The sequence below is a fragment of the Pyrus communis genome, chromosome 4, assembly GCF_041283825.1.
Source record: "Pyrus communis isolate YQ-2024b chromosome 4, ASM4128382v1, whole genome shotgun sequence".
Classification (NCBI taxonomy): Eukaryota; Viridiplantae; Streptophyta; class Magnoliopsida; order Rosales; family Rosaceae; genus Pyrus; species Pyrus communis.
The window spans coordinates 5320322-5335482 of record NC_142568.1 but is presented as its reverse complement, the minus strand read 5'-3'; the positions used below and the strand labels follow the sequence as shown (position 1 = coordinate 5335482).

At 36.7% G+C, this 15161-nt stretch overlaps 2 protein-coding genes across 2 annotated transcripts; one reads left to right on the top strand and one right to left on the bottom strand.

Annotated features, from left to right (window-relative positions):
• The first annotated feature begins 3139 nt into the window (after positions 1-3139).
• LOC137722569 (uncharacterized) lies at positions 3140-8287 on the top strand. Its single transcript, XM_068461604.2, has 12 exons — positions 3140-3346; positions 4460-4544; positions 4895-4946; positions 5035-5055; positions 5144-5197; positions 5877-5927; positions 6348-6410; positions 7037-7102; positions 7221-7259; positions 7390-7512; positions 7627-7719; positions 7798-8287. The coding sequence occupies exons 1-12, from the start codon at positions 3265-3267 to the stop codon at positions 8128-8130; spliced, it is 1062 nt and encodes a 353-aa protein (XP_068317705.2). The 5' UTR covers positions 3140-3264; the 3' UTR covers positions 8131-8287.
• Positions 8288-10273: 1986 nt separating this feature from the next.
• Positions 10274-13868, bottom strand: LOC137722901 (phosphatidylglycerophosphate phosphatase PTPMT1). Its single transcript, XM_068462018.2, has 6 exons — positions 12898-13868; positions 12352-12474; positions 11949-12042; positions 11299-11381; positions 11128-11217; positions 10274-10862 (listed from the first exon to the last, which is right to left on the bottom strand). Exons 1-6 carry the CDS (start codon positions 13117-13119, stop codon positions 10473-10475), a joined length of 1002 nt encoding a protein of 333 aa, XP_068318119.2. The 5' UTR covers positions 13120-13868; the 3' UTR covers positions 10274-10472.
• Positions 13869-15161: the final 1293 nt, after the last annotated feature.

Below are 15161 nucleotides of genomic sequence, written 5' to 3'. Positions count from 1 at the left end.
CCGAATGTCAAATTCCTGATCCGTAAGTTCCGAAGGTCCTCAAATATTATGTATTATAATGTCTCAAAGTTTGGTGACAATCCAACGGTCGGGTCATCGATTCCTAAATTAACCAAGTAACGTATCGTAATGAATTTAGGTTCAAATGATTGACCTACATCATACAAATACCAAATATGAATTCAAGACATCTAATTTAGCTTAAATTGGCATCGACGGCCCTCAGCCCACGCGCTACCACGAGTGGCGGTCGGCCGCCCCTCTTCGTCGGAAAATTCAACCATTTCTAAAAATTTTGAAAATTTACAGAAATGAAGATCTCAATGAATAGAGCAATTGTTGTACCTGTGGCCAAGTCCAATTTGGCTGGGAAAAGCTCCAATTTGGTCTGCCACCTCTGGTGCTCTACCGCCCTAACTAAGGCCTTGGACATGTTCCTGGGTTCACAAGGAGTCGACCTATGGTGGTGGCCAATGGTGTGGCTTCAAAATCGAGTAGATTGCCGCTATGGGTGTCTTCGGACTCGCCGGAGAAGACGACGAGAGTTTATCTTGAAACCTCGACCACAGCCGTCCAACTTGGGTGGGAATGGAAGCTAAGACGACAAGTAGTTGATTGGTGGTGATGGCGTCACCCAACTCACCGGGAAAACCGACGGAAAGTCACCGGGGAAAGTGGCAGAATGGGTCGGGTATGGTGGGTTGCATGGTCAACCCGTTTCCTTTTTTTTTTTTTTTTTTTCTTTTGTCCTCCCATGCCCTCATTTCCCTCTTCCCAAGACTCTCTCCAACCCTAGGCTAAATGCCAAATTTCCCTCTATCCCCCTCCCCCCCAAAACCCAACCCAAGCCAAATGCCAAATGAGGGCCAAATTCCCCCCAAGAAATAGCCCAGAAACGAGTGGACTCTCCCTTTCCCAGTTCAGTCTCGGCTTGGTCACTCGCGCCACTTGCCCCACTGTCAGGGTCGCTGTTGGAAGCAATTATGAGCCCAACAACTCTTTTGTTCATCGGACGGTTGGCATTATTGGACCGTTGGTTGATCCAACAGTCCAGATTCAAAAAAAATTTTAAATGTTATTTTAAAATACATTGAATCCAACAGCTAAGATCAAATATAATTAAATACAATGGTAAAAAAAATAAAATCTAACGGCCCAAATTTAAATCCAATGGCTAAAATAATTAAAAAAAAATTGAAGGCTTGCTTTGTGGAAAGATTTAGTGATTTTTCAATATTTATCGAAATTTAAATATTTTTAGATTAAAATGCTCATAAAATTAATTTACGATAGTCTAAATAAATAATTTTTTTTTAAGTTAATTTAAGAAAAAAGATAGCCTAAGTTCATTATTCAATAATCCCGGGCTAAAATTTTAGGCTAGAATGGTTAGAGCAGAAAAGCCATTTCTAGGCTAAAAGCTAAATTTTCCGGGGTAAAAAATTTGGCTTTTAGCCCAAAGGTTGAAGATGGTCTAATTGGGCCAAAATCCCCATCCCCCCGCTCTCCTTTCTTCCTTTCTCTTCTTTTCTTTTAATCTCAACCGTCCACGTGTCATCACAAATAATGGCTCAAAAATCTGGAGCCTCCAAGATGAAGCAAAAATTACAGATATAACCCTAACTTTAAACGTTAATAACTCTTTCGTTATAACTCCGTTTTACGAATGGTTTGCGCCTACGCATTCATAGGATCAAACTCTATCTAAATATGTCAAGAAACATGACAAAATATATGAGGATAAAATACGTCCTAAAAAATATTATGTTTAGTCATTTCACTTCCCGAAAAAAAATTTCCACATAATCATATATTTTAATTTTTCTAGGGTATTACAGTTTTCTGCCCACTTACCTTTATTTTTCGCCCTCTAGGACTTAGCGACTGTACTCTTGTGGCGATGATGATTTCTGACAAACGCTAACATCCACTACTATTAATGTAGGAGGTTTCTCCTTTTGGTACAAAAATTCCTTACTTTACTGCATAACTATTTATGCTCTGACATCACATGTGTAATAAGGGTTCATCCCGCTGTTGCGTACTCACAATATTAGTTTAGATTAATTCTAGACTTTTAGGTTTTAATTTATTTATACTTTTCCATATGAACTTCACTTTATGGCTTCGTCACCTTCCAGGTGTCAGCCAACACAACTCGATTTGGGTGTCCTGGTGAACATTCCAGATTGGGGTATTATTCTTATGTTTCATTTAGTTGACACATTAGTATTGTCCTGTAATTTAATTTCAACTTCGCAATGTGAAAATAATAGAAATGAAGTCCACACTCTTTGGTTTAATTTTTGTGTGATGATGATGTATTTTAACAAATATTGCCATTGTTTGGTTGAAAATTTGAATTTTTTTGCAAATAAGGTGTTACAGGATTAATGCAAAGCCTGACTGAAACTCAAGTCGAATGAACCATGATGAACTCAAACCTAACTAAAGACTGAATTGTAAAGGTCATGTTAGGGTTTGAATTGAGCATCCAATCTACCCGAGTTGCACCCTAGCAAGGGAGAACGAGTTTTTATTCTGATTCAATAATGTTATACCATATAAAAAAACTTACTCACAATATAAAATTACCGAACCAAGACACTACGATAACGATGTACTAGTTTCATGCAAGTAGATGCTTCTAACAAGGGATAAAATCTTAATTTTCCTCCTTTATAATACCACATTTGTAAAAATTTCTGACTTGGCTAAGACCATGCAGCGAATATACAAAAACTGCAATGAGGGTCCTTTCCGAATTCTTCAATTACATCCGTTCATCGTATATCATGCAGTCAGTTTTCGTCAAGTACTGTTTATATTTAATTTTAAATAAAAAAATTTATGATGATGATGAATGAATGTAATTTAAAGATTTCTCGAGATTCTCACAAAAATGATCCAAAGATCATCCTTATTCCAAAATCTGCACCTCCCACTCCTGGGGGCTGACAGTCTGACGACGCAAATCACGAAACGGTAACTTAAATACTATTTAATTCCTGTAATCTTGGCAGATCGTCAATTGGTGACTTCGAGAAGCAAATCAGATACCCTAAATAAATTCCGTCGAAGCAAAAGCCAACCGCAATCACTTGTGCCTCCATGTTTTAAGCTTCCTTATCCGCCAATTACACACCACCTACCCCCATTACCATTACCATAAACAAATATTAAATATCTTATTAATTTTTTATATAAAAAAAAAAAAAAAAAGAAGAAGAAAGAATTTTCAGAGACCGCAATCCAGAAGAGAAGATGATGGAATTGGTCGTCGTCTTCATCGTGGCTTTGATATCCATCCCAACTTCACTTTCCGTACCCTTCATAGTCCTCCATGGTAATTTCCTGCTCTCTCTGTTTCGTACTTGTCAATTTTCCTTTCAAAGAAATTATTCATATTTTGTTTGATAAATCTGTTTCTGTATCTGTGTTTTGCTGAATTTTTTCTGGGTTTTTGATATATTGTTATTTTCTGGACAAAAGTTGATTAATTTATGGTATTGATGCTAAATATGGTGGGTTGCTGTAATTTGCTGCATCAGAGAAAGATTTTTAGAACTAATAGGAACTTGATGATGACCATTTTCCTGAAGATGTTCAATTAGATACTAATATCCAAATGCCAGCATGTGCAATGCATGGAGACACGGCCTTAATCTAAATCTGGAAGAAATTTTCTCAAAGTTCTATTTTTTGCATTTTCTGTGTGGTTGAAAAAAAAATACATATAAAATAACTGTCTTTAATTAATTAAACCGTTACATGAAGATTGTAGATCAAAGAATTAAACCACAATTTTCGGTTCACCCGCCCGAGGAACATAATTCAGCAGCGAGATATTTAAACTTTTTCTCTCTGTAGCATGAACCAAATAGTTTCTTTTTGCAGTTAATCACCAAGAAAAACTGCTGAGAAAAATACAAAACAAAATAACAATGGAGCCAAAAAAGATAATAAAAACTGCTGCCGGGTAGTATCTGTTGCTTGCCTGCGCATGCCTCATCAAACGGCAGCAGACTAATTCGAATTACAGGCAAAATGAACCCAATGTGCTTTTTTGAAGCATTTACTCTGTTTTTACTAAACATTTTTTCAAACCTTCCTATTAGCTAATTGCATTCAATAAACTCTGCATAATCTAATGTACTAATTCAGTCTTGGAATAGTGCAAGTTTTCTGTGTTGTATGCTCGAAAAAAAGTTTGACATTTCTATCGATACCTAGTTTCCCTTGAATTTGGTCAATCTGATACCAGTTAAGTGTTTTTAGTTGGATTTTGAACATCATCCATGTAGTTCTTCTTTTAGTTTCCGTTTATATACTTGACTGATCTTTCTTTCCTGGAGTTTGTTAACTTTGATCAGTGAAACGGAGATTCATTTCTTCTCTCACTATTCTTTATTATTGCATTCTTATTCTCTTTCTGCATTCTAATGCTTCATCATGACAGGCATTGGAGACCAGTGCTCTAACAAAGGAGTTAAACAGTTTACCGAGCAACTGAGCAACTTTTCTGGTATTGAAGGATATTGCATGTATGGTCCATTATTTTCTTCTCAAGCCTGTCTACTTTTTCCCATACCTATATGTCATCCTTTGAGAGCTAATTGCGTATACTTCATTCATCACATTGCTTTTAACAACTTTATATCAAATTCTGATTCTAAGATTTATTTTAACATATGGTGTGGCCTTCTTGAGTTTATAGAACAATATGATAGGATACAACCTGATTGTTTAAAAGACTCTTGGTGATGTGTAACTGAGAAGTCCGCCCTTTGGTTTCTTACACTTCTTTTTTTTTTTTCAATTTTCGGGGAGCAATGTAGTATGTAGTGTACTTTTCCCATGTGTAATAATATTGCTAGGATTTACCTTCCTGCAGAGAAATTGGTGATGGAACGTGGGATTCCTGGTTTTTGCCTCTTGAGGAACAGGTAAAATCTAAAAAAGCAAGGCTTGTCATTTTATTTATAATTCTATGAATTCCACTTGTAATCTGACTTTTTTTCTACGTGTTTGCAGACCAGAATCGTTTGTGATAAGGTAGTGAAGTTTTCCTTGTTACTGATATTGTTGTTCTGGCTTTTGAAGTTTCTGTGACTTTTGACTTTGTTCCCTACTACAACCACAGGTTAAAGAAAAGGAAGAACTGAGACAAGGTTACAACATTGTTGGTCTCTCCCAGGTATTATTATGATTGGATCTTTCTGTTTTCACGTGTATTTAGTAAATTAGATTTTTGATCAGCTCAGCTTAACTCCACACATTATGTCACCATGATCGGAATTACTTCTTGACATCCTTCCTCACCATTTCACTTAGTAAGTACATGTAATCACATGTTTTCTTGCCTCATTCACCTAACCGGTCCTTTTTTATGTATTTTGAATTTGAATCAAAGCACTCCTTACAGGTGATATTGTTCTCCATCTTCACCCTAATGATTCTTGGCGTCTATGACTCTGTATTTTACAACATTTGTCATTGTTCTGGCCATCAGCGGAGCTGTCATTATGTTTCAATGTTGTCCTTATTAGATGCCATTTTATTCCCAAGTTTAGCTACTGACTCATGGCTTTGTTGATATATGTGGGATGATCTGCCATTACATCATCTTTTCTTCCTTTTTCCTTTTGTTGTTCTGATGGTGGTAGTTTTCATTGTGGATTGCAAGTTTATTTATATTATGTAGCCTTCATTGTCATTTCATCTGCGACAAGTTTTTCATCGTGTTACATTGTTTTTCAATCCCCCAATGCTTATGAATAGATTAATGAATTGTAGCTTATAATGTTGAGTTTTGATGCTCAAGTAACTCTGGTCAATCGGTTCTTTCTCATAACTTTTTCTTTTTAATTTGACAGGGCAATTTGATAGGCCGAGGTGTGGTAGAATTTTGCGTCGATGGACCCCCTGTAAGATTCAATTCAACTAACTCTGCTAATATCATCTTTCCTCTACTGCTTTTCAACGGACTACATGTATTGTGATTAAATTTAAAATTGAATTTCAGTTATCATACATGTATGAGCTACATGTATCCAACTCTTTGAAAATGCATGAGGAATGAGGTTATAAGTTTTTCTTAGATTTTTCTTATATTATTTTGGTGACATAACAGCTGTTAGGATTATTTCTGTCTCAGAGAAATTTTTAGTCACATTTTTCTGTGATGTGGTTTATAGGCGAATGCTTTATTAGGTTTAGAGATTTTTCTTCCGTATCATTGTTTCTTTGGTTCAATGCGCATTTCTTACAGAAGTTGATGTTTCATTTCGTAACAGATGCGGATTTGACAATGCAAAATTTCTTGTTTTTGCCATTATTGATTGCAGGTCAAGAACTTCGTCTCTTTAGGAGGACCTCATGCCGGTACTGCTTCTGTGCCTCTTTGTGGTGTAAGTAACATACTATCATCATGGAATTTTAATCCCTCCCTATCCAAATGCTTTTGTCTTGCTGAGATAGCTTCTGGTGAAGAAGAGTGTACATGCGTATATTAACAATTGAATTCAGAGTGTAGAATCCCATGGTGCTTAAAATTACCATCCTAGTATGCTATATGAACTTGATGTTTCCTCTTCCCAATAGAGCGCTTCTCACCCGAAAGAACCAGATATATATATGGGAAAGTTTATGATTTTATGCAGGAGAGGATTAGCTCTTTCTGCAGTACTTTATCGTAAATGGTTGCACCAAACTGCATTTCCTACGTCATTCATTCAATTCATAAGATGAGAATATTTTGAAAGCATTTTGTATTATAATACATCTAAGAGTGAAATCTTCCATACAAAGACCGCATTGTATTCTGGTCATTTACCTACTTTGCTGATTCCCGCAGCATATTTATATATTTATGAGATTGTTGCAGAACTTTATTGTTTATAGCATAATGTCTCAAATTATAATAGTCACAAGGTATTAACTACCGAGGAACACTTCAAACGTGGTTGGAAATACACTGTGACCTATTTGGGACATGTTAATAATGCTAAAGGGCTTTGTTTTTGTGCCTCTGCAGTCTGGTATATTCTGCATCATTGTGAATAAGCTACTTAAATCAGAGATCTACACAGACTATATTCAAGTATGCATCTAATTCTGCTGGTTCTTTCTTTTTTTCTCTATTACGGTGTCCACTTTCGCTCTCCTACGTATATTTCCAATGAGGCCTGACCATCTTGATTGTGATTCTGAAAATGTAGGAACACTTGGCTCCCAGCGGTTATCTTAAATTACCAAATGTGAGTGGCTACTAATGAAACATTCGATACATCTAATGAGGTGTTGTTTACCGCATTGTTCACCTACGGTTTTTACTCAGTTTTATGATAGCTGTAAGCAAATGCATCCTGATCAACAATTTGTTTCCAGGCAATGTCTGAATATTTAGGGAAATGCAAGTTTCTTCCTAAGCTCAATAACGAACTCCCTGATGAGAGAAACTCCACTTACAAGGAAAGGTTTAGTAGCTTACAGAACCTGGTGCTTATCATGGTAAGTTGGAAAATATGTATATCTTTGTGGTAACATTTTCTTTAGGTTCCTCAGAATATTAATTAGTCAATTAACCATATGCATTCTGTCCATGATAATTTTGTATTTCTGCAGTTTGAGCATGACACTGTTTTGATACCGAAGGAGACCTCGTGGTTTGGATATTACCAAGATGATAGCTTCAAATCGATTTTAAGTCCACAGCAGGTAATACCAATTAGTGTTAAAGATTTGATGCATTAGAAGATTTGCATTTATGATTTAAACGCCTTCACTTTTATGCAGACTGATCTGTATACTGAGGACTGGATCGGTTTGAGAACCTTGGACGAAGCTGGGAGGGTCAAGTACATTAGCGTTGCAGGAGGTCATCTCGGAATCTCCACCAGCGACATGAAGAAGCACGTAGTGCCCTACTTGCAAGATTCAGCATCAACGACGGATGGAAACAAGGAAGCTAGTCACACCAGGAGGGCAAGTGGAGATTTTGATGAGAGAGCAACAACTCAAGTTGTACTGGAAGGATCGTCGTCGTACAGGTGGCCCTTACCGGTCAAGAATTTCTTCAGTGAACTTCTTGGCCTCACAGAGGACAAGTCGCTGCACCATCAGCCTTGATTAAGATTAATCACTAGGTGAACTCAAAACTATTAAATCAAAAATTAAACTCTGGTTTGTGGGTGGGGATGATTTATCTGTACAATTATTGCAATTTATTCCACGCCTATGTGACTGAAGCCCTGCCAATATATGGATATATATATTCTGTACAAAATTTATTCAAGGGCATATAACTTGGTCCACAAAATGGCGTTCAGCATAAAAAATATCACTCTATATCCCGCACGCTAGTCAAAAATCCCTACCTAGGCATTAGGCGATTGGTTACTGCCCTAATTAGTCTCTAAACATTTGAATTAAGAAAGTGCGCCTAGCCCGCCTAAATCAGCTTAGGCCATCTCCAACTGATCCGGCCAAGAGGGCCATAGGGCTAAAAATAGCCTAAAATGATATGAAAACCATCTCCAATGGAGAACTAAGCCAAAGGGTTTATGGGCCTCACCGGGCCAAAAATACCAAATCAGACCAACAGGCTGGCCCAAATGAGCTAGCCAGCCAGCCCCAGGGCGGCCCAAAATTCAAATGCCAACGGCTATTGGTGGCTAGCTGGCGTCATGCTGATGCGGCGCCAGTAGCCATTGGATTTGAATTTTTTTCAGGACAAAATAAAAAAATTCTAATTTTAATATTTAAGTTGTAGTTTCTAAATTTAAGTTGTTGTAGTCTTTAAATTTAATTAATAAATTATGTTTGGCCTATGACCTTTTGGCCCCCTCGATTAGAGATGGTTTTTTTTGTCACATGGCTATGTTTGGCCTATGGCCATTTGGCCCTCGCGGTTGGAGATGGTATGAAATATAGTTTGGCACTGTTCATTAAAATATAATTTCTTGGAGGGTTATAGGGCTAAAGAGAGCCCTATGGCCCTTCTTCGGTTGGAGATGGCCTTAGGTTGCGACTCTCACTTAACAGAAAATAACTTTCATTTTGCATTCTATTTTTTTAATAAAATGTAAGAGACTTGTTGAATACTTAGATAAACACTCATTATATACTTGTTCCTCATGTTTTCATTATGTTTTAATACTTTATAATCTATATGTTATTTTATTTTACAATTTATATATACAATTATGTGTCTTTTAACTATAAATAGATACTTATTTATCATTATATAATAAAAAGGTTGTTTTATTCACACCCCCACATTTTGTTGACTACACCTCACATACTTAATGAACCCCACTTTTACTTTTTGAACTAAAATTTATCTTAATACACCCCACATTTTTTCCAATACTACCCTCACACCCAACATACACAACAATAAGACACCTAACCCTCAAACTCTTTGTCAACATCTGGGTTTATGTCAATTGAGTGTTTAGTTTTTTGTCAATTAGGGATTATAGATTTCGTATTTGAAGAAATTGGATCAAAAGCATTGAATGCAAACCAAGTTCTGCAAAAAATAGAATAGAGCCTCTGCAATCTTAGCAAGTGAATTCAAAAGGTTGGTCAAGAGAATTTCGGAAGTGTCCATCATCAATTCATCATCAAGCCATTACATTGAAGACTATTACTTTTATTGGCTCGAGTAAGGAGAAATAATGTGCGGAATAGGACAAGTTGCCCTAAGTTGCTTCATGAGGTTTTCAATATTTGTTTTCTGTATACGTCTGACAGGTAACAGCGAACTCTACCATATCAAAAGCAAACCCATTCAATTTTCACTGAAGAGATTTTTGTCAATCGAATGAAATATTATAAACACAAACTAATATGTGATAAATGACATTGCAATGAATTGTATCGTTGAGTTCAACAGCGGGTGAGAGTGGATTCGAGAGTTTGAAGAAAATAATATACACTAAAAATGATTTTGAGGTGTATTCATAATCTTAAGGGGTCTAAATAATCTTTTTGTATTAAAGTGTATAAGTAATATTTTATGAGAGATGCATTCAACAATATGTGTGCGATGCTAATAAAAAAACCCTAGTCGCCTAAGCACTAAGCTCCAACTCGCCACCCGAATTAACACCTAGCATTTTTTAGAACCATGATCCTACACATAAAATTGTTCGTCTAAACCACTGAAGTTACAAACTCCTTACGTTTGTCATTTGTTCGTACTTTTTTTTTCTTTTCTTTTTTCTAAATTAGGTTACCAAATAAATATGATGATAGGCATCACTAATAATTGAACCATACTGCTCAACTTTCTTTCGCTTCGATGCAAGATAGAAGTAGCGACTCAATTTACAACGGGGGAGGCGGCGAAAAACACAGTTTAGTGCTGCCTAATGTAAACATTTATTCCCATTTTCTGTACGAGAAAGACGCTAAAAGAAAAGAACGCTTAGCAAACAACTTATATGCATTCTCTGGGGCTTTCCTCAGTAGACTTGTATATCCACACTAATGCCGCCCAGACGATCAGCCCTCATCGAGCAGCTGCTGTCCCTGCCCATATTCTCTCCTGAGATCTTCTGATGGGCACCGCAGCGGAGCCACATACATGAGATTCTTGCAAGAGCTGCCTGACCAGCTACTCGCACCCGATAAACCACACTCAAGTCTGCCCAAATCTCACTTCCCACAGCGCCAGACTGGAAATTCGCATCATATCCTTCAAGATCTGATTCTGTTACTACTACCATAGAGCCTTCATCAAATGCAACTAGATTGTGCGAAGAAGCAGACTGAAGCGGTTTCACCATCAGATCTGGCATGCGGCTGTAAACAAAAGCTTTCTTCACCATTAAATAGTAGTACTCCTGGACAGCCTGAAAACGAACCATCAAATAGGAGATCAGGATAAGTCAAATTCAAGGGTACAATTAGATCATGCCACAGGTCAGTGCAAATCTAGATTATAGTAGTATAGGCAAATTGTTCATGTACTGATACTGGTAAACAGAAATGTAAATACAATTTTCTCACTGCACCAACTTCCAAGCAGGACCAACCGAAAGAAAAAAGCATCAAACAGCAGGGAGAAAAATCAGCCAACAATGCCAGTGCAAGTAACATATAAGTTGTACAAGTTACCTGCCACTGAGCAGAGGCTAAAAGCACCCTTGGCCGAATCGACTTTAGATATTCATAAGCAGATTCAGGTGTCATCTGTTTGTGATGGACCTATATAAAAAAAAAAAAAAAAAAAATCAGTAATGCTGGCAATCATCAAAGTTATTTGTAATTTCAGAGCCTAGTACTAACCAGGTAACAGATAACAATGGTTGTGCTACGCCCCCGTCCAGCTTTACAGTGAACATAAGTTGTCCGTCCACTTAATGCATTCTCTTCATGACAAAAACCAAATGAGAGAAAAAAAATGTATATATCAGATAAGTCTCCTCAGAAGAAAAAACAAAATCATATCTTAGACTACAATCAAACATTTTCACGAAAATGACAATTTCGATTCCAGGATATATATAACGACTAACACTAAACCTCCTAGTCCTTAATGAAAATTAAACAAGTACGGTGAAACAAATCAAATGTTTTGTTTTTTTAAATACCCAGGAATAAAATTTCAACAACACCACCAAGCAGCTTAAAAATACCAAAATTCTCTCTTTTAAGTTTCTAAAATTCCGTCCAATAAAAAAGAGGTAGGTAAGACGGTCCTTAATTTCTGAGCATCATAACCTATCTACACTGGAAAAATCTAGGACAGACTTACAATTGCACCCTTGCATATAAGAGCAATGCTGGACAATTTGTTTCAGCTTAAAAATTTCCTAACATGTCATCTGTATCTAGCCAAGATCAGAATATGCCATAGATACATGCCTTGTTTGCGCTAAGTCATGCAATATCAGATGCCTTCCAATATGATGAAATCAGGTTGCAAGAATGCTTACCATGAATGAAGTCTACAGCACGACATGCGTCGCTGAGTGATGGTGCAAAGCAGTAATCTCTTGTAGGAATCACCAGATGGTTAATGCCGTGAGACTGCCAGAAATTTAATAGAAACGCATAAATCTACTGGGAAATAGGGTGAAGTATAAGAAAAACATAAAAGAAGTTTTAGTCTATTACAGACATGAACCAAGTCATGTGTAGTCCACATAATTTACATATGAATACAAAATAACATTGCCGAAAGGACCAGTTAATCTGTCAGGTATTAAATATGTCACAAACAGCAACAACATTTCATCAGAGAGAAAATGCACCAACTAATCTCCAAAAGCAAATGAACTCTCACAGTACAAATCTCAAGAAGGATACTTTGGTGTAACTACAAGGAAAACCACTAACATGGTAAAGAGATGTTGGAACCAAAGTCTCGTATGGCTCATTAAGTGTGATGACTCCACCGACTCCAACCTCCCTTAAGCGAGGCACGTCAGTAGGGAATGGAACTGCACCTAACAATACAAACTGAAAAAAAAGAAGAAATTATTAGAATTTAGACACAGAAAAAAAAAATCAACACTAGGTCTATAAACACTCGCAGGGCAAAACGCCACATGTAGAAGTGCAATCAAACATAAACAATTTTTTTCGTTTGAAGATACATAATAAACTGGGTCTACGGCTCTACGTTACATCAACTATCAGCTAAGAAAATAATTCCAAGCTAACATTACCACACACAAAGAATCACACCCCATTCATGAATTACATTAAGAGATAAATTCTCAAAGGAATAAAGTACTCGTAAGCTATCAAAATTCACAATCTAAATCAAACCCTACACCTAAAAATTACACAATATACAAGCAAACCCAATCTATACACATTGTAAGATATACATGACAAATAAATAAATACACAAATAGAACAATAAAATGATATTCGTACCTCATCAACCTTATCCCACCACCGAAACTCAGCCTGCAGCTTATTCCTAATGACATTGTAAAGCAGAGTCGGGTAAAACAGGGCACGAGCTCCTGCACCGATCAAAACCCGCTTCGCATCCAACGGTGTGATGCCCCTGCGGTCAAAATCTCTATTTCCAGGGGACAAATTCCCTTCTTCCCCACTTCCAACTCCCCCTCCTTTCAACTCCTCAATATACATAGCCTCAGATTCAAACGCGACACAATCGATCACAATTACAACACAGATTCAACAGATAACCCTAAATTTCCCCCCAATATTTACATACAAATAACCATTTACACAATTATCCCCATAAAAATAAATAAATAAATAAATAAAACCCTAAACTTTTTTTTCTTTTATGCACCAAAGAAATTACAGAATCATGCTAGAAAACCTAGAATTTCTGCAACAGTGAGAAGAACAAATGATCGGGAGCAAATTCGATTTATAAAAGGAGAAACTGAAAACCATGGAAAAGCTCGCAACTATAATTTACGAAAAGGGGACCATCGGAGAGTAAAGGTTGAGACGATGAAGACGATGAGGGATGCGATCAAGGATCGATGAAATCTGGGGAGAATCAATTGGGAATTGGGAATTGGTGGGGAATATGAGGGAACCCTTAACCCTAAAAAACAAGAACTTGCTTCAGGGAGAGGATAGGCTGAGGTTCTACTCCACCTTTTCTCAACAAACTCTGAAAGCGGACGAACGGAAGAGAGAGAGAGAGAGAGAGAGAGAGAGAGAGAGAGAGAGAGAGAGAGGGTGTGGAAGGAGATGGAGGGAAGGGATAGAGTCACGGTGGTCATTAAGGAGGGAGTTTGAAAAACGTGAGTGGGGGACACGTGGTGGGATTTGTGGGATTCGGGACCGTTTTATTTCATCGTTTTAACGGGGCTGGCCGACAAGGAACTGGATACCTTCAAATCCAAAAAGATCCGAGTGTACTAATCAATGAATTCAGATTATTTAAATTTGATCCAATGATTATAATTTTTAGAATGGTCTTCTGTTTATAGTTGTAAAATCAAATTTCAATGGTTCGAATTTATTGATTAGTGAGCTCAGATCCCTTAGATCCAGAAGGGATCTGGTTCCGATCGACAAGTAGGAAAATTGGAATTATGACGTGATAATTTTTTATGAGTAACGTTAAAAAAATTAAGTTTTGTAAACTAAATTACATGAAAATTGAGAATTGAATAATTACGTAACTGTTGATTAACTTATTTATTTTCACACACCAAATAGTTTACAAATTTAGTATACAAACTGCAATTCAAATACCTATGATGAAGTCTGTTATAATTTAAGCTTAAAATTGAAATTTTTGTTAATTTTTAGCATGTGAGATTCAGATGTATTCATACTCAACATAAAAAAGAAAGGAAAAATAAATCATTCAGTCTCCTATTCAAACACGAACCAAATTTCCTTAATTTCAACCTACGATTTCAATTTGATGATTCATACACGTATGATAAAGTTTGTTAGAATTTAGGCTTAAAATTGAAAGTTTCATTAATTTTTAGCACGTGAGATTTAGATATATTCATACTCACCATGAAAAAGAAAGGAAAAAGAAAACCATTCAGTCTCCTATTCAAACACGAACCAAATTTCTTCAATTTCAATCGACGATTTCAATTTGCCCTCGTCTCATGAAAATTTGTAATTATTTTTTGCTTTGAAAGGTCATCTAACATATACTGATAGAATTTTCAATATAAGAAAAATGTAATGATTTGAGAAATTTGAACCTTCAAATGTTAAACCTTTCCAGGTTTGCACACAAAAATAAGTTTATGGTCACATTTACATGATGAGATCTTTAAACTCAAATATTCTTTATTAGGTGAGATTATATTTAAATGTTACTGTTGACCCTAAAAACTACCAAGCCTATATGGCGTGTAGGCCAAGTAATTAATAAGTTAACTACGTCTTTCGGTTGTGTGCAAGGTGTGCCAACTCGTCGGCCGAGTTCCGCCAGAGAGTAAAATATGTTGATGTGGCGTTGGGCGCGCTGCTGACTTCTCAATCTTGCAACTGCGGTCAAGGAAGGAACACGTCTCAGCCTTCGGGTTCTAGAGCCTAAAGACAAGGCTACTAGTTTCTTTGAAGTTCACAAATCGTTGGCGCCGAGTTCGGTCTCTGTAATTATATTCACGAGAGTATAAGTAAGCTGAATTGGTGCCATACTGTACGGACACAAATACTCGAAAGAGATAAATTTC

Coding starts and splice junctions, on each gene's coding strand:
- LOC137722569 (XM_068461604.2), top strand. CDS start 3,265: ATGATGGAATTGGTCGTCGTCTTCATCGTGGCTTTGATATCCATCCCA. Junction 4,545..4,894: donor GGTATTGAAGGATATTGCAT/GTATGGTCCATT, acceptor ACCTTCCTGCAG/AGAAATTGGTGATGGAACGT. Junction 5,928..6,347: donor TTTGCGTCGATGGACCCCCT/GTAAGATTCAAT, acceptor TATTGATTGCAG/GTCAAGAACTTCGTCTCTTT.
- LOC137722901 (XM_068462018.2), bottom strand. CDS start 13,119: ATGTATATTGAGGAGTTGAAAGGAGGGGGAGTTGGAAGTGGGGAAGAA. Junction 11,382..11,948: donor TGCTGTAGACTTCATTCATG/GTAAGCATTCTT, acceptor TTTGTCATGAAG/AGAATGCATTAAGTGGACGG. Junction 10,863..11,127: donor TAGCCTCTGCTCAGTGGCAG/GTAACTTGTACA, acceptor GTTCGTTTTCAG/GCTGTCCAGGAGTACTACTA.